Raw genomic sequence first — 20690 nt, 5'->3', positions numbered from 1 at the left:
AAGGTAAAGGGATTACACTTTTAAGATATAATTCTCCGAATCAAAGGACATCAAAGTCGGCCATTTAAAGCACGCAGCATTGTTTCCCAATATCCTTTTTTCCCTTTTTTCCCGCAAGAGATCAGATGCTTGAGAACCAGAACTGATCCCTGGTCTGCTCAGTGTGGAGACATGCAGCTGATCCCAGGAGAGGTATCCCGACACTGATGAATGGTAATTGGATGGAGGCCCCTCAGAGCCGCATGACTTCAACACTCAGTTCAGCATCACAAACGCATAATTAGGGCACAACGCATTAATCCTGCCTCGTGTCTCGACCTGTTATTTTATGACACACAGATGCAGTAATTGGTGAGGAGAAATCCGCATTGTTTCCACGGTCTGGTCAATGCTGACCCGAAACCAGTCGGAAAGACATTGAAGCAGGTAATTGCAGCTCATCAATATGGACCAGAAACCAGCCCAAGGGGGTCTCATTATATGAAGGACCTGGAAGCTGAGGGGAAATTATGAGAGGAATCTAACTTGCACAATTAGATTCAAAACACACACACACACACACGCACACACACACACACGCACACACACACACACACACACACACACACACACACAGGTAATGCAGCTGACACATATTCTATTCAAAACACAATTCACAGCATGTTTTAAGCCAACAAAATCAATGTGGGGTCATCATATATGTAATTAGTCATTTTCTATTTTAATAAAGGGCCAATACACAGTGTGACGTGTATTGGCCCTTTATTGGCCCTTATGGTGACTTTAGAACATGCACACATGCCAAAGCCTGTTTGAAATTCATGTTTACATCCTGTACATTATTGAACAAGGTCACAATACCTTGGTTTTTACATGCATCTTGACTTGTGCTTTATTATTTTTAATGCTTGAGGTTGGTGTGAACATCCAGCGTAACAGCCTAACAGAGGCATGTGATTCAGGATAAAGTGTCGAGCTAACTATCTGCGCCGCAACAAACAAAAAATACAATGGCAATATATCCAAGGTCGTACATGAAACGTATTTGAATCATAAACGATGAGTTGTAGTTGTATTTTTTATTATTACACTATAATATTTTAGATTTATATACATTCTTAATACATAAGCAATGAATTATTTATTCTGCTGATTCTTCACACGACTGCTTTATTTCTATTTGTTTGATACGGGACAAAGTTGGATATGAGTCCCTCAACACAGAAGGAACATAAAAAGGTAAACACCATCTGGTGTCACGACTGCAAAAGCCCCAAACGGTTATTTGCACATCAACTGTAAAAACATCGGTGTATCAAGATAAGAATATCCTTTTTTCCCCCCAACCTATTGCTGCCTTGCATCACCGCAGCCGCTGACCCCCCCCCCCTCTATTCCCGAACCATCAAGAAGGAATGTTGACATGGCCTCGCTGCAGCGGTTCTCACCGAAGCCAAGGAAATTGTATGTGCTGGTCATTTAATTTCAACACTCATGTGAAGTCCTTCTCGGCCGTTTTCCGGAAACAGGTGAAGCGGAGTCAAACGACGCTCCCGCTTCCATGGAAAGATTGATGTTCCCTACGGCCCCCTGTTCACTGAGGTGGCCATGTCTTTAACCAGACATGGGTCAATAATCTAGTTTTGCTGGGGTGGTTTTGGACTTTCTGGTACAGTAACATAATTTACTCACCGATATCCCAGTTGTAGGAATTGGCCTCCATCTCCATCTTGCCAATGATGTACCAGATGCAGGCCATCCAGTGGGCCAGCAGGGCAAACATTGACATCAGCAGCGTCAGCACCACCGTGCTGTGCTGCGAGTAGCGGTCCATCTTCTGCAGCAGCCGCAGCAAACGGAGCAGACGGACTGTTTTCAAGAGGTGAACCACGGACACCTTGAGAGAAAGACGGAAAAATCGAGGATGGTGGCCAGTCTCAAACCCCCCCCCCCCCCATTGTCACACTGTATTTTTTTTGCTTTTGCATAGCAACACTGCATTAACCGCCCTCCTCAAAACATGCATGTGCTCTAAATACAACACAGACGAGGAAGTGTTTTAATTTCCTGGACCAAAATTGACAAAAGCATCTTAATCACGCATCCCCCCCCCCCCCCCACAAGCTTCATCAGCAACACCTTCCATATTTCTGAGAGTGCTCCAAGAAGAATGACCTTCCACAGGCAATCAAGCTCTTACTGGCTTACTTCGTTTTGTTTTTCAAACCTTCAACATAAAATCCTTTTCTTCTCCGTCCTTCCTCTACTTTTCTATGTGTTTCTGGCCGTTCTTCTACTCTTGGAACAACTCTCGCTGGTACAGCGGCAGATGTAATGAAACCTCCTGCTGATTCCTGGGGTGAAACTCCATCTCCTCTACACCATCTATCACCCCCCCCCCCCCCCCCCCCCCCCCCCACACACACACACACACGCGCGCACACACACAATAAAACCCTCCTATATACAGTTTCTCCCACCCCATTTACGTGTCCTTCAAGCAACATGAGCGTTAGATATAGAATATATCCACGAATGCTTTAAGCTTCTCGCTGAGTTGCCTTCCTCCTCTAGAGGAAACAGGATCATGTGTCAGGATAAACCAAACTCGTACAACGAAGGCGAGCCCACGGACGGACGCTGCTGGGACCTCTCGGCTCGTTTGAGTGAAAGATGGCCCCTGTCCTCAATGGGGACACCAGTGCGACTGCTCCATCCTCAGTGAGGACATCATGCAGAAAGGAAGGCAATTAAGGGCCAGCTGCATTCTCCCCGGTGATGATGGTAGCAGGGGATCAAGTGAGCCACTAGCCCTATAACCAAATCCTGACCTACAGGGAGCATGTGGTATTTCCATTAATAGCGTTTGGAACCTTTGCCTGAGGCTATCTGTCACTGCATCCATTTCTTCACTGCTCATTACCCCCCCCCCAAAAAAAAACCTTTTTCATTTGGCTCGTATCAAATCTATTTCTGATTCATCTTCACTTTTTTGCCCCACCCCCTTGTGTTTCTTTTACCTTTATTTTCTGCCTCCTTCTCCAAGTCCCAGTCGACTACTTTAAATTCCCCAGTACCCAAAGACACCAAACTGTTTCCATCTGTGTATGTCCACATGCACGTTCACATATTGCTCCCCTGATTCCCGTCATGGTTGGAAGCACTCGGCAACATGAAGCATCTCTCTGTCAAAATTGAGGCCAAAAGGCACAAACACCCACCGCTGAGCGTCACCCAACGCTGCTTGGTTCCTAGTGTGGAATCTCAGTCAGACAAGGACGCCTGCCTAATTGTCCGCAATTTCTGTACGTCAATCCAACTGTTCTTTGGGGGACTTAAATTAGACTCAAGCAGAAAAGCCCAAAACAACACAGCTTTGATTGTTTCTCAGCGCTTGTACAGTATGTTGAATCAATAAGCAGAATCAACAAGGGGCTGGAGCGGTGCTCCAATCAATCCGTGCTTATGAAATATCAAATGTGCCGGAGGTTGTGCATTTTACAAAGCGCCAGCGTGCTGACACGATTGGACTGCTGCAGGGCTGTCAGGGTCGAGTCCTGCTCATTTAATTACCACCAACTGAATTACATCAATTCAAGTGTATTGTTGATATTTGGGTACAGCATTTTGATTTGGTCATTAAAGGGAGCTATTTTGCCCTTTTTCAGATCTTTAATTGTTCTGTCAAAGTCCGCTAAAGCAGCATGTTTTGATGCTTTTTGACAGCAGATGACCACGCTAGCAAACCCTGGCGTCTATAACAGTAGTGAGAGCCACTGTAAATGTTCCAGGGGGGTCACGGACTGTGTTCTATATTAAACTCCAGGTTAAGCAACAAGCCAATATTTACTCACCACGCTGACTTTGAAGGCATACAGCAGGTCAAAGGGCAGCGCGGCCACCAGGTCGATGATGAACCACGTGGTCAGGTAATGAATGCAGATCTGCCGAGCGTCAAAAATCACTTGGCCCGACTTGCTGACGTACGTGGTACGGAAATTAAAAACAATATCTGCTCGGATAAAACACAAGCAAACAAAAAGGAGTTTTGGGCGTAAAGTTGGGTCTTGTGAAGCAAATGCACGTTTCTGGAAAAAAACTGTCCCACCGATGATGAAGAGTATCTCCACGGCAATATCGCTGACGGTCGTGCTGCGAGTGAGGTCGTCGTCGTCGCCGATGAAACACACGTTGTACGGGACCGTCACGGCGACGTAGAAGGTGGCGAGCAGGATCAGCCAGTCCCAGCCGGCCTTGAATGTGCTGTAGTGGAGTAAGATGAATTTGGACTTTTTGACGTCCGCGACCTTGTACTCGGGCAGAGCGGGCAGATCCCCGAACACGTTCTGAACAAAAGAGGGAACGTCAAACCCAGTGATTTTATGGATTTTATAAACTCAAACACAATCCCTGATCCAAATATCTGTCACAAAAAGCATGTTTTAACTCGCTGACTCAGCTTATATGTTGGAGCTACTTTCATGGACAATTTGGTCATAAATCTCTTTTCCTACAGTCTGGCCACTAAAGCACTCTCAGCTACATTCTGTATGTTAACAGTAAACTACCATATGGCTCACAAAGATACCAACTACACACTTGTGGAGAATTAATCACACTAATGCTCCTGTCTGCCAGAAAATAGAATCTTTCCCAACACGCTGAAATATAATAATAATAATAATAATAATAATAATAATAATAATAATAATAGGAAATGTGTCTAAGGTTACATTGCATTGGCCTATATTGGCATAAAAAATCTGGCATTTTATGCCAATAAAAATCTCCTGCTGAGTCCTCCTGTGAAAAAAGACAGTAAATACACTTAACACTGTCAACAAAACTATGATTAATAAGTATTGAAAACACTTGTTTATAGCAGCTTTCTTGTCAATATGACCCCTCAATGCACTTTTCCTTCATGACCAGGTGTCCTCTTGTCCACCAGAAGAAATAACCTTTAAGACCACGGGGACCAGGGATCAAACCGGCAACCGCTCCTGCCCTGGCCTTCAAACGCAGCCCCCCCCCACCTCCCCAGTCACCTGACATGATGTGTGCATTACATCCCGACCTGTCCTTTGATACCTTGTTCAGTTTAATCTTGCTCTTCTCTCTGCTGTGGAGGTGACCAGAGATGTGGTAGAGCACCGTGCTGCTTCTCAGACGAGCTGAGCTGACAGACGAACCTGTCCTCACCCTGCCGCGTCGTCGCTCTGGAAACGCACGTAGAAACAGACGTGAGTACACACGCCCTCCAAGTTTTGACCCCAATGAGTGAGTCAGTCACCGTGCCTGATTAGATACATAACAGATGGTCATGAAAAGGAAACCATCAATACTTTAATCTAAGCAAGCAACCACATTAAGGGAAGCCAAACGCGAGCGTCGGTGACCATGTGCTAAGGAAATATTAGTTGATCTATAAAATGTGGACTAAAAACAGAGCAATTTCCAGTTGCAGTCATGACTGGGCCCAAGAGGCAATTAAGAGCAGCAGCCTATGACAGATTCTCTATGGTCGATTGGCTACAGAAGTGGTGTTGTGTGCAGGGCACTTGATGGCACACCTCTGTGTGTTCTTCCTCTAAGATTGTGGATTAAGTAGATAGTGCCGGAGTGATCCTTTCTGAGCAAGAAGTTGGGTAATAGGAGAAGGCACTTTATAGCTGCTGGGTTTTTCACTGTGGGAAGAGGCCCAGGCCAGATTGGCTTGAGAGGGGCTAACAGTAATAACAAAGCTGCAGAGTAGAGGTGATAACTGCTTTTTGAGCATCCACTGGAAAGATCTTTTTTGTGTGTGGTGTGCGCTGAGAAAGTGTGAATGGACCCCCAGACGAAGTGCACAGACAGGGCCATCCATAATGCGCCGCAGCCTTGGGGGAAGTGCCACGGCAGGCGCTCAGGGACAGAGACATGCTTATTTTTAGACCTAATGAATTTCCCTCTGCTATTATCGCTATTCTTTTGAGGGTATGGGGAAGGAATATTTAGGGTGAAGGCATGTAGGGCAGATCAGGGGAGGGGGTGGATGTAGTGTTGATGATGCTAAATTATGTGAAATAGAGGTAATGGAGGAAAGACAGGGGTGATGGAAGGACACAGGAACAGCAGGAGGGGGAAGTCAGGGGTCACGACAGAGGCCGACGTGCGCTAATTTGCTTTCATTCGCTCAAAAGAGGTGGGCGGCCTCATAGATCTCTGTCCATCAAGGGTGCTTATGTTGCTATTATTATAGATGGTGTACAAAAGTTTGTCCAATACCTCTTCTGCACTGTGAAACAGCCTCATGCTCATTCAACTAGTCTGACTCCATTTATGTGTTAGCTGCTGTAAAAAGGAGCGCTGCGTCAGCCATTTCACAGAAGTCAAAATAACTTTGCTCTCTGATCTGCTTTATTAACAATGCAATTAATATTTAATGAGTCCATGGAAAGAGAGACAAGTGGTGGGACAAACCAGCCTGCTGACTTCACACGTACACATTTCGTACAACCAACAAATCTACTTTTAGAACTACTCTAGCTTAGCTGTTGTCTTCAAGCTCTGATCTTTTTAATGAGATTAATTCAAGAGCCGCTTTTACAACTTTGTTGCTCATTTTTGCAAAGAAGCAACATAAAAGTTGCACCTGAAGGGGTAACGTGAGCGAGGACTTTGAAACAGGAACTATTTGCATCTATATTTAACCTGCTTTTTTTCTTTTAGCAAACCTGTCTCTAACATAAGTTATGTCATGTTAGTTATGTTACCCAAGGTGTGGTACCCGCGTCCCGCTGGTCATGGACTGATTAGCAATCATACATACTGACCTTCCTTCTTGTCTTCATGGATGGCTCTGACCTTAGTGTCGGTGATGTCCTTGAATGAAGCCAGAAAGAGAACCACGTCTCCCTTTTCGTTCTTAATTGGCACGATGTCCAGCAGGCACCAGAACAGCATAGCTGACAAAGAACAACAAGGCAAACCGCTGTCATCAGCAATCTTTGTCTCAGGTTAAATAGATGTGCGGTTTATTTGTATAACCTCTGTTAGGGTGTTGGTGTGTGGAGCGTCACAACCCCAGTAAGCCCACCGACTCTACATCCAATCGTCCCTCTAAAGAGAAACGGTGTCTTTAAATAGATCAGGTTGCTATTCCCCAGGCAGAGCAATAGAAGAACCATTCTCTAAGATCCAATCTCCTGTTAGATTGCTTTTCAGACCAACTGCAGGTTATCATGTGTTGGTGGTGCGATTGTTCTGACCATTTTATCACATGTACAAAGATCGACGTATTGAACGAACCATTGACTCGTCTTGTCGGAAGCTGATTAATTTTTGGTTGGAAAAATGGCAACGTCAATATGTCATTATTACGCACATGTGCAAGGTTCGGGCGCGAGGAGGTCGGTTTCTCTTTCTGCAGACGACCCTTTGTTTCTGCTTGCTGGTGCAACCAACGTGATGTGGGAGGATTTTTGAGGAAATTATTGGAGCGTACTTCGTAACTTTGTCCATTGTCCGTCAGTCTGTCCACAGTCGGCCAGCAGCAGGTCGTTGTGTGTCCTTTAATAAACAACTGGAGCCTGTAACTGGTGCCACAGCACCGTAGTGTTCATCATAGCAGCGCTCTTTTAGAGACCCTCTGGTTGGTTTATGTAATTGATGCTGGGAAAACACCTACAGGTGCTGATTCTCCATTAACGGTGGACTTGAACGCTGTCTTCACACTTCAGATGGTTTCATTGCACGATGAATTGTCCTTAACCAATACATAACGTGTAAAGTAAATACCTCCAATCTCAACACTCCTTAGCATTTTTATGACTTGTTTATAAGCTGTTATTTGTTGGATGCGAGCTGCAGAAACACACACGCCAACCGGAGAGCCTCCTCAGGGCTTGACTGATCACAAAGTGGAGCCAGAGAGACTAAAGATCAAACTTGCATCCACCACATGACCAAAGCTATGACTAAAGATTTATGATAATCTAGCAGGATGTGTGGGCAAGAAGGCGAGTCGATTGGCACCAACTCAACGTGTCAGTATTTAGACTTTTTCAGTCTTGTTATGGTTAATTAACTAATCAGATGAAATTCGGTCTAATCGACAACATGCAGGGGCATCAACCACGTCTTTAGCACTGGAATATGTTTGGCAGGTACAATTTCTCCTCTTCTCATTATCTAATACTAATTTAAGTTTTTGTCAAATGGTTTTCATTACGCGGATCGGCTACAAAAACAGTCTTTACACTTGATTTCTGAATTCATATTTGTGATTTTATTACCAATAAATCAGTATTTTCTACTCTCTTATTTTCCCGTCTTCAGTTCAATCACATGAAAACCAGGCTTAAGGGGATTTTCCAAGGAGTTCCGACTCCAACTTACTAAATCTTCCCCTGCTGATGATCACACAATCACCCAGAGAGAGAAAATATATGCATCACCATCAAACCCATAGTGAGAAAAACAGCGCTGCTGATTGAGAACACACAGCTTTCTCTTCTCGAGCTGACAGATGGAGACCAAACCGAGTCAATCAGCTACATTTGCTTTCAGGACACTGCTGTGACAGAGAGGCGGATGAGCCGGCATAAAAAGGCTAAGAAGACAGACAAACTTGCAACAGAGAGGAGAGAACGACTCTGGCACAGTACACAGAGAAGACAGGGAGGAGGAGGAGGAGGAAGAGGAGGAAGAGTCAGCTGTATCTGTGATGGCTTTAGCTGGCTGTCTGTGCAAACACAGCACGAATCTGCTTTCTAAAGAAAGGACCATTTATTGACAAAGCAGACAGTAAATACTCAACCCTCCATGACTGTCATTGTCCAGTCACACACACACACACACACACACACACACACACACACACACACACACACACGCAAACACACACACACACACACACACACACACACACACACACACACACTTTTACCAATTTAACAACCCCGTGACCGTCCTCTCCTCCACGGATGTCTGGTCATCTTCAATCAAACCCTCTGGTCTAGAGCTTCATCAAGTCATCAGGCGTCCCCCTTCATCACTCCCATCAGTCCCTCTGGAAGCTCTGAACTAAACTCATTTCAATTCCGCCCCCTCTTTTCTTTCCTTTTTCCTTTTTTTTAAATAATTGGGCTTCTTTAATCATTCAAAAGTACGTTCCTTAAAGCATGAAATACATTTTCTTCAAATCACAATAGGTGACAATGAAAATGTGTAAAAAAATGTGTTTCTCTGGGAAATCTGGGAAAATCTGACCTCATCTGGTTGCCATTGTTTTGTTTTTTCAATAGATGAAATAGTTGCCTCATTAATCAAACCAAAATGTTATAAAGAAAATGGAGATTAATAAGAGATGCAAAATAACTGGCCCCAGCATAGTGATTAATCAAGAAAGCAACTGTTAGATAAATGAAAATTAATGGTGAATTGTGTCCCTGCAAACACTGTAAACACGCTGTAAAAAATCACGCCAAAAATTTAGTTTTGCAACAGCAATAGAATTCTGTCAGCGGTCCGAAACAACAGACTAAAACAGAAACTGTCTCAAAATAACTCAGAAAACGTTATAATTAGTGGTCAGAGGAAAAAGATCCCACTAAGGTTTTATTCCATTTGGTCATGTGAAAGTAGCAGATTTATTTGCATCTCCGCTGAGGTTCCTGTTTTTAAAGCTGCTCTGAGGAATGTCTGTTCAGGCCTCTTCATCCCTGTTGCCGTGGTGCCGTAAATGTTTGGAATTCCATTGTTCCTGCACTTTAAATCTTTCTTATTCATTTTGGTTCTGGGAGTGATGAACAAACTTTGTATGAAATGATCAATGCTCAGCACAGAAGAGCAATAAGGAGAGCTGTGCATTAACCCTGCGAGGGGACACGGCACCAGCTCCCAGAACAGCAAGCATCTATCTGCATGATGCTAAGATGGGCTCATTATTTTCATCTCTGTTTTGTTCACCAGCCAGCTAGTTAATCAGCCAAACACTGGCCAAACTACCCAGCACCGCAGCCGATGGTAGGAGACAGGGTTAAAGAGTCAGTAGCTGACAGCTATGAAAATTTAATGCGTATCAGCATTAATTAATAATTTGAGGACATTTGGGATTGATTGCTTTCTGTAATCACCATTTAATGAGAATGGTCCAATAAATAAAAGTTGTGCATCCATTTAACCAGCTTTTATCTTGGGCCATCTGGGCCAATTGTGATGTAGCTTGCTCAGAAATGGCTGCAGCCTGTACAGGTACCGCTGCTCACCTGTCTTTTTGTAAAACATGACCTCATCCTTGAACTCCTTGCGCTCCTCCAGGGCGTCGCCGATGCTGAGGATGATGCTTTCGCTTGTCTCCGGTCCATACAGGAACTTACAGGCGCAGCTCTTCTGCATCACCTCGGCCCGAGAGAAGCCCGTCAGCTCGCAGAAGCCATCGGAGCAGTAGACGATGGGGAAACCCTGGGACACCTGAGCATTGGCCAGGATGAAGTTGCTATCTGAAGAGAGGAAAAAGGGGAAGGTGAGGAAAGAAAACCAAACGAGAGAATCCACAAAAGTGACCTGCAGGGTGGCAGAGTGCTCAGCGTTTCTGTATGTTGAGTTTATTTAAGGAAACCTTTTAACCGTGGCTGCATCGTTATTAAGGCGGCAAAATATCGGGAAGATGAGAAAACTGCTCCACAGAGAGGTTAGGTCGGGTGTCAATGACTGAAGAGTCTGCCTGGAAAATTTTGTTTTCTAAAAAATCAAAAACTCTGTGAAGTGCCCATTAAAATAAAGCCATTCCTCTCCTTTATGGTACCAGACCAGGTAATATAGTTCAAGTGCTTCATACATATTTGATCAGTGTAGATTTTTTGACCTTTAATCAACTTGAAAAGTGCAATAAGAGCACAGAATGAATTTCACAATAATTTCATTGTGCAGAATCTCCCGAAAAAACAGTTGTGGGTTTGACCTTGAATTAATCTACAATATTACACCACATGATGTGATAGATGCCCGAGTGGGAGCCCATCAGTTTTATTGAGTTTAATTTAACTTTTGCTAAAAACAAGGCTTTTTCTGATGATAACGGACAGTTGATATTGTAAAATTGAGGAGTTTTGCTGCTTGTGTACAGTCTCGTTATAAATAACCTTTCAGACCTTTGCACCTAAAAGGTCATTACATGTAAAAGTCAAGGTTCTGTAAATGGGATGGAATGCTAAACATCATTCAGGGAAAAGTCTGAAAGATTTCAGACAACTCAAAGTGCACATCTCAGAGGCACTGCTGGGATTTGAACCCAGGCTCTCCTGTTTACTAGACAGGTGCTATAACCAACTAAGCCACAGTGTCTGGTCCAATAGAGGACAAAGATGGACGATCAACACAGCCTCACTTGGCAGGAGCCCCCATCTGGGCAGCACTTGCCACCAGTTTACCTTTAAAATACCTGGTGAACTTTTCACCCTGCACTTGGTCAACTTACACCCAACTAAATCCACCCCATCTTTTGTGTGAATCCCTTCAGCATTGCTGCGGTCACCACACACCAAGAATTGTCCCATATTGGGCCAGAGTGTACGATCTGTATCTGAATGTGGTTCTGATCAAAGATTTGGAATTTTTTGGTATGTTGGATTTTTTAAAGTCAACTACACCGAAGTTGGAGATAACAACCGCAGCACCCACCGGAATTCCAGCTTTCATCAAGTGCATGGCACTCCACAGGGTCCTGGATAAACCCATCAGAACCTCCCTTCTTCTGATAACCCGATAATGGAAACACATTAAACTGGCCAAAAAGTGGCTTCACCACATCACTCTCATTAGCCACCGGGGTTAAAAAGGATTTTTACTACGTGGCGACTGATGTCTGATGGAGTTCACAGCTCATGTAGATGGAGGTGTGTGTGTGTGTGTGTGTGTGTGTGTGTGTGTGTGTGTGTGTGTGTGTGTGTGAGAGAGAGTGTGTGTGGGCTGTAACATGAAGGTAATTCACCTCAATAGAGGACTGAGTCATCCACAAACCGGAGAGTCACAGAATGCTGCTCTTGTAGCTAATTTCCTCTTGTCAAGGGACTGACCCTGAATCTATTGTGCTGTTTGAGAGAGCAACAGTGAGGAGAGGTGATATGAGGAGCAGAAAGTGTTAGCAAAGAAAGAAAGGAGAGAAATAAAAAAACCAAACATGGAGGCGAATCAGCATAAAATGAGCTTGATTGCGTTTAGCTTGGTCACAGTTTCGATGGAACGTCATTATCTTGTCTGTGCCCATCGAAAAACTTTCAGCTGAAGAGGACCAGTGGCTTATGTCTATTTACACACACACACACACACAAACACACGCACACAAACACACACACACACACACACACACACAAAAACACACACACACACACACGCACACACACACACACACGCACGCTTGAGTGTTTACATTACAATGTCCTTTGTCCCAGAGAATAGACTACTTTATTTATGTGTGTACGTGTGTGTGTGTAAGAGAGAGAGAAGGAGAGAGAGAGAGTGGTGGGGCAGGTGTGTGTATTTGAGCTGTAACTTGATAGGCAGTCAAATCTGCCCGATTTTGCAGACTATAAATGCTCATTGTGATGCAGAGTTTACAGATGAATCTCTCTCTCTCACACACACACACCACACACACACACACACACACACACACACACGCACACACACACGTGAGATAGTTTATAATTATGACTCACTTTCAAAGCATCTTGTTTCAGTAAGAATTCATCTCGAAAATCAATTTTCTGCACCACTAACCCCCACCTTCATGTTTAATTGTTTTCTGTTGTACATCAAGCCTTGTTGAAGGAAACCATTTGAGACTGGAACTGGGAATGCAGAGGCAGATCAAAATAAGAAAAAAACCAACAGAAAAGCACCTTGTACTCATCCATCCAGCAGAATGAGGCGAATGTTCCCCCCTGTGATCCCAATTGCTTCCACGCGTTTGCTAGCACTCGCTAAAAGCTATAATTTGTGTCATTTGTCAGAAATCCGAAGAACGGAGAAATGAAATTGGATGATTTTAATGTACAGTACCTGTTTATTATTTGCCTCTTTTGCCGGTGATTCTCTTGGTATAGTTGAAACTTTTAAAAGTCTAAATCAGTGTGGATTGTTGTGTTTGACCATTTATTTTTCATGCTAGCGAAGTCAGATCACCCAGCACATAGAGTGTCATTTTCAATCTATCATTTTTATCTGTGTAAAAATGAAATGTCAGCGCACCTCAATTATTCTTTCCTAGAAAAAAGAACCACGATAATCCATCATTACCCCTTGTAACAATGTTGCTCTAATCTACTGTAAAAGTATTGCACCAACACGTGATGAAACTGTGACATTGTAAATAACAGGATTCTGTCATATCTCTCACTGCCCAGTGACAGGGACCCCCGTCACAAAACAGAAAAACAATGCAAGTGCCCTGCCTGCTTTAACATTGGCTGTGTGGCCCCGACAGATGGTCCGAGCGGGTCTCAGCATCGGGACCAGCTGTCAGACGTGAAGCCCTCGGGGCACCGGGCAGCGGGAGGAGACCGACAGGACCGGGGGTCTCGCGGGGAGCCGGAGCAAAGGCCTGACGCCCGTCTGCCGGCCGCTCCCGGAGCTCCAGAGAGGGACTGACGCCAAAGTAAAAATCTAATTTTGGATAAGTTGCATGTAAGTACACGTGCAGAGGAGATTGCGCTGGATGTTCCAACAGCTCTGAGCACATTTGTTGTGATGAAGATGTTTGAAAGTTTCAGGGGCTCCAGCGTTTGATAAATCACCCCTGTGATATTTGTTAACATCAGCACAGTGGGCTGGAGCAGAACAGGTTCTCCCGCTGTCCTACTTTCTCTGACTCCTTGTCTTTCCTTTCCACCTTTTTTCCCTCTCTTACCTGTGTAATCTCATTTTTTACTCCTACTCCTCTACCCCCTCTTTACCCCCCCTTCCTCGATTAACCTTCAGTCCTTTCTCTCCTCCCAGCAGTTTTTTACATCCATCCCATTTTGGCTCCATCCATCTAATTACGCTGCATCTCCTCTCTACCCTTGGAAGTCCTCTTTTTCCACTTTCTCATCCATTTCTCATCGTGCAGTTTCTGCTTTTATCATATCCCCACGATCTCTCAGTTTTTGCCGCTTGTTTTTTCCTCAAACTCTGGCTCATCTCCTCCGTTTCTCCACTGTGACCCCCCTCTTTCTCTCCCTCTCCAGCCTGAATTTCTTTTGGCTAATTGCTCCATACTGTAGAAGCCCATAGATCATCTCCCCTTATGCTCATACTTCTGCATGACAGCTGGTGGTGGGAACCCCACAGGGACGTAGAGAGCAGGAGAGAAGGAGGAGAGATGAAATCATGGATGGGAGGAGGCCAGCAGAGGAAGAAAGAGAAGAAAGCGGAGAGGTAATGTACAGAAACTGTGCTTGTGCTATTAATAAAGGCCAGTTTCAAGTATAAATAGACCAGGATGAGACCAGCGATTCCTGCAGGTTCTGCGGGAAGGAGTGATGACCTGTGTGTTTTCAGAGATAAGAGTTTCTGCTGATGGCCTCACCAGTAATGACTGATATAAACTAGACAGCTGTAAATGCGTCTGAACCCATGTCTGAAGCAGTTGGTCACAATAGTAACCCAACATTTCCCCCAGATGCAGCACTGGGATGTCACGTGTGTTCAGAGGACCTCGGACGTGTGACCTCGACAGGGTGCATCTTTGACTGAGGAACTCACGGTCACTGCTCACATGGCGCCGATCCATTTCCGTGTGTCAACGGGTCCCATAACATCCCAGAAGAAGTTGACACTTTTGCAAGTGTTATTAATCTGAATGCATGCAGCAGTCCTGCGGGGTGCAGGTGATCCTTTTTCATTTTCCTCAGTCACATTTGCTCTGCGCAGCACCTGCCCTGTTTGGGTCACGTGTGCGTTCTGCTTCGTTGTTTCACCCGTCTCGTCTCCTCTCTCTCGTCTGAAAACACACGGCATCAGTCCAGACACCCAAGAAGTGCTGAAATGAGCCTCAGTCTAAATATCAAGCTAAGCTAAAATGGTAAAAATGGCAAACATAGAACCTTTTTTTTTTTTGCTTGCTTCGTGAAGGGAAGGCTCAGCCAGGCAGAGTTGCTAACGTGTCTCTGGGGGACGGGTGGGCCAATTTTGGTTCCTACCAGGCACCAGGGAAGTGGAATCCCAGGTGAAAGAGATGTCGACTGGTAGGATAGAAAATCTGTCCCTTGATGACTGCATTCGCCCACCCATGCAAGAGCCTTTACTGGTGTCCAGTATGTGGATAATTTTCAGGGACAAAAAGAGGGAGCTTGTTATTAGTTTGAAGGACACGATGAGCCCCAGTGCTCCAACAGGTCAGTCTAAAGTTGAGTAGATCATTTAGTGTTCCTTCATCCAGAGTTTTCACAGTCAGACACAACCTGGTGTCCCCCTCAAGCAATCCACATCAAAATGTACATGAGCGACTCTAAAAAAGCAACAGAGACGTCGGAGAGGGAGGGGAAGAAGCAGCGGGGAGGAGGAGATGGATGGCAGAAGGCGAACAAATGAAAGATGAGGAAGACGTGGAAAGGTAAGGAGAAGTGATGAAGCAGAGGCAGACAAATGAGGTCGGGAGAGGGACCAAGGATGAAAGGGTGACACGAAAAGTTGCCAGCGAAGGAGATGGCGCGGTGAAAGGTGGGATGATGAAAGATGGGGGGAGAGAATTGCTGTGGAAGTGGGGAGATGGATGGAAAGACCCTCTTCATGCGTGTTGTGGCCTCAGAATAGCAACCAAGATTACAGCTGCACGGTACGTCCATATGGTGCCACCGCACTTACAAATCATAGTTTTTCCCTTAACACATATGTGAGGACATCCAGGACACGCTTGCACGGACTCAAACATCCGTAATCGGCCCAGTTTAGAACTGGAGAGGGAAGATCATTAGACAAATCCGTAGCCTTAATCACTGCTGTGGCTCTTGATTATACAGTCCCCCAGGCAACCCCAGGAGAAACACCACATTCCTGTAATTTGTAATCTGGCCTCGCGCCTTTCCCCGCCGTTATCTCTGTCAGTCATCTCCTCACCTTCCACTGACTGTTACTCATTAACACTGCTCCTTTCTGTTGTTGAAGTGTTTCCAAAAGGGCAGATTTCTTTAAAGCGACCCCTCGAATGGCGACTGTTGTTGGACAGGCCATTAGCGGCCTCATTACGCAACCGTGGCTAATTAGGCAGTTTAACGAGGCAGAACAAGGAAGTTCTCACCTAATTCCCAAAGTTTGGAGGGCTAGCTAAGTCTCCCCATTAATTTACTGTAGTAATAACAATAATAATAGTAATAATAGTAATTTTTGACCTCACAGCAAGGACAGCACTTGTCTCTTGAGTACATATGGATGGCTGACGACTTCCTTTTTGTTACTGTTAACTCGAAAACAGTTTTGCACACTCTGATGATGCCTTTAGCTTTATTTGACTGCAGCGAGCAGGTCGGCAACAAGAATCCTGGTTTTTAAACGTTGTGATCTGGTACAAGCCGATTCTTGGTTAACGTAAAGTGAAACATGTTGTCTGCAGCGTGTTTCACCGCAGTACTTACATGAACACCTGAAAAGGCCCCAAGTAATTCAAGGTTGAAGGTGTGAGCTCAGATTTTAACCTGAGTAGAGTGGAAATGGATAGTGAAGTGGACCAAACATGAGCTCCAGTGTGAAAGCACCCCGAAGGATCAAATAAAACACACATGTACCACTAAGTACACGTGAGCTGTGCAAGACCTAGGAATGTCAATATATCAATATTAAGACACAGCGCTCCCTTTGTTTGTCCTCACAATGAAGCAATCTCAATATTAATAGGAGAAAATGGGAATAGTAGCGGTGATCCATGGATGGAAAATAAGAGCCCCGGCAGCACAACAGTCAATGATGATTGATTACTCCTTCACTGTACCGTAACTGCACTCATTATTTCACTCGTAGTCATAAAGACGCGGGAAGATTACAGCCGCCATGTCATATGTTTTCATAATCATTCTTTAAAAATAAAGACGGGGTTCTACTGAGAGCCTCTGAACTCCCTGCACCCTTATTCTAAGGGACTGGAAAGCACCAGTGCCCGCTGCTCTGGCAGCGTCTGGGTGAGGAGCAAAACAATGTTCACCAGGCAGCGAGTGTCATTCGCACGCTGAGATCCCACAGCCGCGTTTTAGCAACTTAATTAAGGGTGATGCATTTAAGTCAGTCAGTGGAGAGTAAACTTTAGCATTGCTAGCAAAAACACACAGGTTTGGTGTAAATAACACAGTCGATTCCCTTATTTTTCCTTTTTCAGATCTCTCATTCACACACACACACACACACACACACACACACACACACACACACACACACACACACACACACACACACACACACACACACAATTAAATTTTCTGACTCGACACGGCTGTTCCAAGCCTTAACATCAGGTGGAAGTAGGAAATAGTAGTGTTGTAGAATGGAGCAGCATAGTGCAGCAGAGCAGAACATACTAGAACCTGATATATCGCAAATGGTCTGGTAGAACTGTATCGCTCTCCCCAATGAGCGCCATTACTGGCTGGCGCTCCTATCATGTCAGCAAGTCTGGGTGATCTTAATTACGGGTTCAGCTCAAAAAATTAAACATTCGGCATCTCAGGGATTATAGTGGCAGCTGTACAGCCGTCATTAAGAATATCTCCAAGTTTAAACATTAGGGTGGTGTTTTTGTTGCCTCGGGTCTTTTAAACAGTCAAGAGAGTTAAAAAAATAAATAAAACCCACTTCAATAGGTATGACAGGCAGATGGATCTTTCCAATCACCTGCATAACAGAGGATCTATCAATAATTGACCTGAAGTGAAGCCTATATGGATGAGAGGATATGAGCTCAGACCGGAGCCCTGGGGCACACTGCAAGAGAAAAAGGCATGTGGAGATGAAAAAGACGGAGAGAGAAAGAGTTTCAGTAAGGATGGAACCTGTGTGGAGGCCAAAAAGCAAGGTGAAAAATTAAAATTTCATCAAAATAATCTTCCAATGCTAACCTAGTGCTAACTCAGTCATTTAATAAGATGAGATAAATAGCAAATATTACATTTCATATTACATTTTACATCAGCTGAGGAGGTCATGTGACAGATAGCATGTTTAAAAACTTTAGGAATGCTGACAATGGGCAAAGGAAGAGCTGATTACATTTTGGTGTTGTTCTGGATTCCAGAGGGACTTTGACCTTTGATCCTCCCAAAGCTCAAATCCAAGGGGCTTTGATCATAAAGAAAAGCAACCGTGATGTGCGTTATGTTACCTGATTTTGCGGGGTTGAATCTGCTAACTTTAGCAAGATAAACATGCCAGGGTAAAGAAAAGAGAGCTGTTAGGGCTTTCGACGTAAACGGTGACGTAACGCGTCCCCTCAGAGGGCTGAACACAGGTCGCACAGTCATGTGACTACAGTGGTTACAGGAAGCTTATTTGCTCATGTGTGAGTGTAATGAGCATCAGTGATGGACAGCGAGTCCCACCTTGATAGTGTTCTGTTATTGTGGTGACAGAACCTGTCATAACATCTTCAGTTATCATCCTGAGGAGCTACACACAAATGTTCTTATTCCATCTGCCGAGCAGACATGAAGGCACACGCCACCCGACAGCGAGCACAGGAGCGCCGCTGGTCTTTGCAACGTCGCGTACTAAGAGGTGACTTTGTTTCCAAACTAAAATATATTCTCCAACTTGACAGGAGGATGCTGAGGAAACATTCTCAGAAGCGAGGCAGACTTCAAAAACCAGTTATTAAGTAACCGCTACATGTTTGTTCTGACATATCAACACGATTTTATAACAGTTTAATCGAAATGGGCCAGATGTGTCGCGATTCTTACTTGTTGGTTGTGTCCGTTACAGCCTGGAGGAGTTTTATTCACATATATAGGAGAACGTCCGGACACAGGAGGGAAACATTTATCAGCACTGAAACATCAACCAAAGCCCACATTTGTGACCTCCTGCTTTAACTTTAATCCGTTCTTCCGACTGTTCAAGGTTTGACCTGCTTGCCCAGACCTTGGATGACGTCAAAGAGGACACATAGCTGTGAACTCAGCACTTCCCCCCCATTTGTCTCGATGGTATCCTGCCAAAGCAGCTGGTTTGTTCCGTCAAGCTCCAGTGCCTGCAGAGAGCCTCATCTTGAAGTTCAAACCCAGAGTTAATTTCCTTTTTTTCTACTGACTCTGAGACAAACTACCTGTATTCTCCACCAGTAATTCCATCCCCTTGTATTGGGAAAGCGCTCCAGCACAGGCCGCTGTATGTTTCCTGTCACTCGGTATGTATTCTGTGCTGCTTTTATGGCAGTGCTAGTGCTAGTGTAGCAGAGCTGGGGGTTAAGGAAGGATTGATGTATCTGTTTGAGTTGTTAAAATGCAGCAAATAAAACTCAGAAATTGAGCTGGGATCTGGATAAGCTCACCAAAACACAGAAGAAACTATTACACAGGTAGACTCACACTTTTGATTACGAAACATGAGGAATGCAACTAAAGCCGCATTTAAGACCTTATTTAAGCTACAGATGGAACAATAGCGAGGGAAATTCCAGAAGAATAGAAGTAAACATGCTGCGAAAGTCTTAATTCTTATACCCCGGATCTCTGAGGAGAGACAGCCTGCTCATTAGGGAAATGGAAGAGCTGCTGAAGAGTTGTTGTAGAAATTTTAATGACTGTGTCTCAGAAAGTTCTCTCCAGTCTGTCAACCTGACGACAAACGCTGCAACTTCGAAACAAGCGGTCCGGGTGCGCGGAGCTGTCCGCGGTGCTGAGGCAGCCTCAGCACCGCGGACAGCGGCTCATCCTCCGCCACTTTTTAGCGTTCGGATCCCGAGAAATACAAAAGCACGTTGGTTTGAGCCCATTTAAAGGGACATAAATGGCAACTCTAACTTAAAAAAATAAACAAATAATAAGGTTTTATCCAGTAACACCAATGCAACCTTAAACTTTAGGATTTTGAGGATTTGTTACCTCTGAATAATTAAAAGAAAACTTACGAGTGCCATCAAAGCGTGTTGCAATAGTATCCAGAAACGTGTTCTGAGGCGCCAATAATCCCTTCATCACAGGCATTTTCCTGACGTAATGTGGAGTTCCCCATCAAAGTTACTGGGAGGAAAAAAAGGCGCAAGATTTCCAAATGTGTGAGCTGCTCTCATTGAAGCATTCTGGACAAGGCGCGATCCTTTCAACTCAGCACAATGGGATCCTTGCTGACGAGGAGTGCACGCCGGGCGCGTACCCGCGCTCCCGGAGCCTCTGTTGCGTGAGTCGCCAATATAACGCGGATGAAGTCCACAGGTGCAGCTCAGGTGATGCAGCCAGGGAAGTCCGTGAGAGCGAGACTCCCTGTCAGCGGTTCCATTATTGTACCGCTGGACTCAATGATCATCTCTCCACAGTGCGCAATGGTGGGTAGCGTCCATCACCTTAAACGGTGGGTGTGTGTGTGTGTGTGTGGGGGGGGAAGGGGGGGGGGGGGGGGGGTGGTTACTGCACTGACATCACAAATGTCAGAAAGACAACTTTCATTTTCACTTTGTTTCGGGCGTCTTGCTTCCATCCACGGTTTGTCCCAATACCTTCGATGGAATCACTTAACTTTAATTAGTG

At 44.8% G+C, this 20690-nt stretch overlaps 1 protein-coding gene, 1 long non-coding RNA gene and 1 other non-coding gene across 3 annotated transcripts in view; 1 reads left to right on the top strand and 2 right to left on the bottom strand.

The window, feature by feature from the left end:
- Window positions 1-20308, bottom strand: part of kcnh8 (potassium voltage-gated channel, subfamily H (eag-related), member 8) — a 31625-nt gene extending 11317 nt beyond the window's left edge. Inside the window, exons 1-7 of the mRNA XM_003969266.2 lie at window positions 20075-20308; window positions 10251-10484; window positions 6816-6947; window positions 5092-5219; window positions 4109-4346; window positions 3855-4012; window positions 1693-1897 (exon numbers count right to left, since the gene is read on the bottom strand). Of these exons, the coding sequence (XP_003969315.2) occupies window positions 1693-1897; window positions 3855-4012; window positions 4109-4346; window positions 5092-5219; window positions 6816-6947; window positions 10251-10484; window positions 20075-20150 (1171 nt within the window). The 5' untranslated portion in view covers window positions 20151-20308. The remainder of the gene's footprint in view (window positions 1-1692; window positions 1898-3854; window positions 4013-4108; window positions 4347-5091; window positions 5220-6815; window positions 6948-10250; window positions 10485-20074) is intronic.
- LOC115251721 (uncharacterized) lies at window positions 10375-20064 on the top strand. The gene is made up of 5 exons (XR_003890252.1): window positions 10375-10507; window positions 13469-13668; window positions 14293-14400; window positions 14645-14852; window positions 19066-20064. It is a non-coding gene; the product is annotated as an uncharacterized lncRNA (long non-coding RNA).
- trnat-agu (transfer RNA threonine (anticodon AGU)) lies at window positions 11255-11328 on the bottom strand. The gene has a single exon. It is a non-coding gene; the product is annotated as a tRNA-Thr (tRNA).
- Window positions 20309-20690: the final 382 nt, after the last annotated feature.

The sequence above is a fragment of the Takifugu rubripes genome, chromosome 12 (genome assembly GCF_901000725.2).
Source record: "Takifugu rubripes chromosome 12, fTakRub1.2, whole genome shotgun sequence".
Lineage (NCBI taxonomy): Eukaryota > Metazoa > Chordata > Actinopteri > Tetraodontiformes > Tetraodontidae > Takifugu > Takifugu rubripes.
Note: the sequence above shows the minus strand (reverse complement) of the source record. Positions and strands in the feature narration are given on the sequence as shown.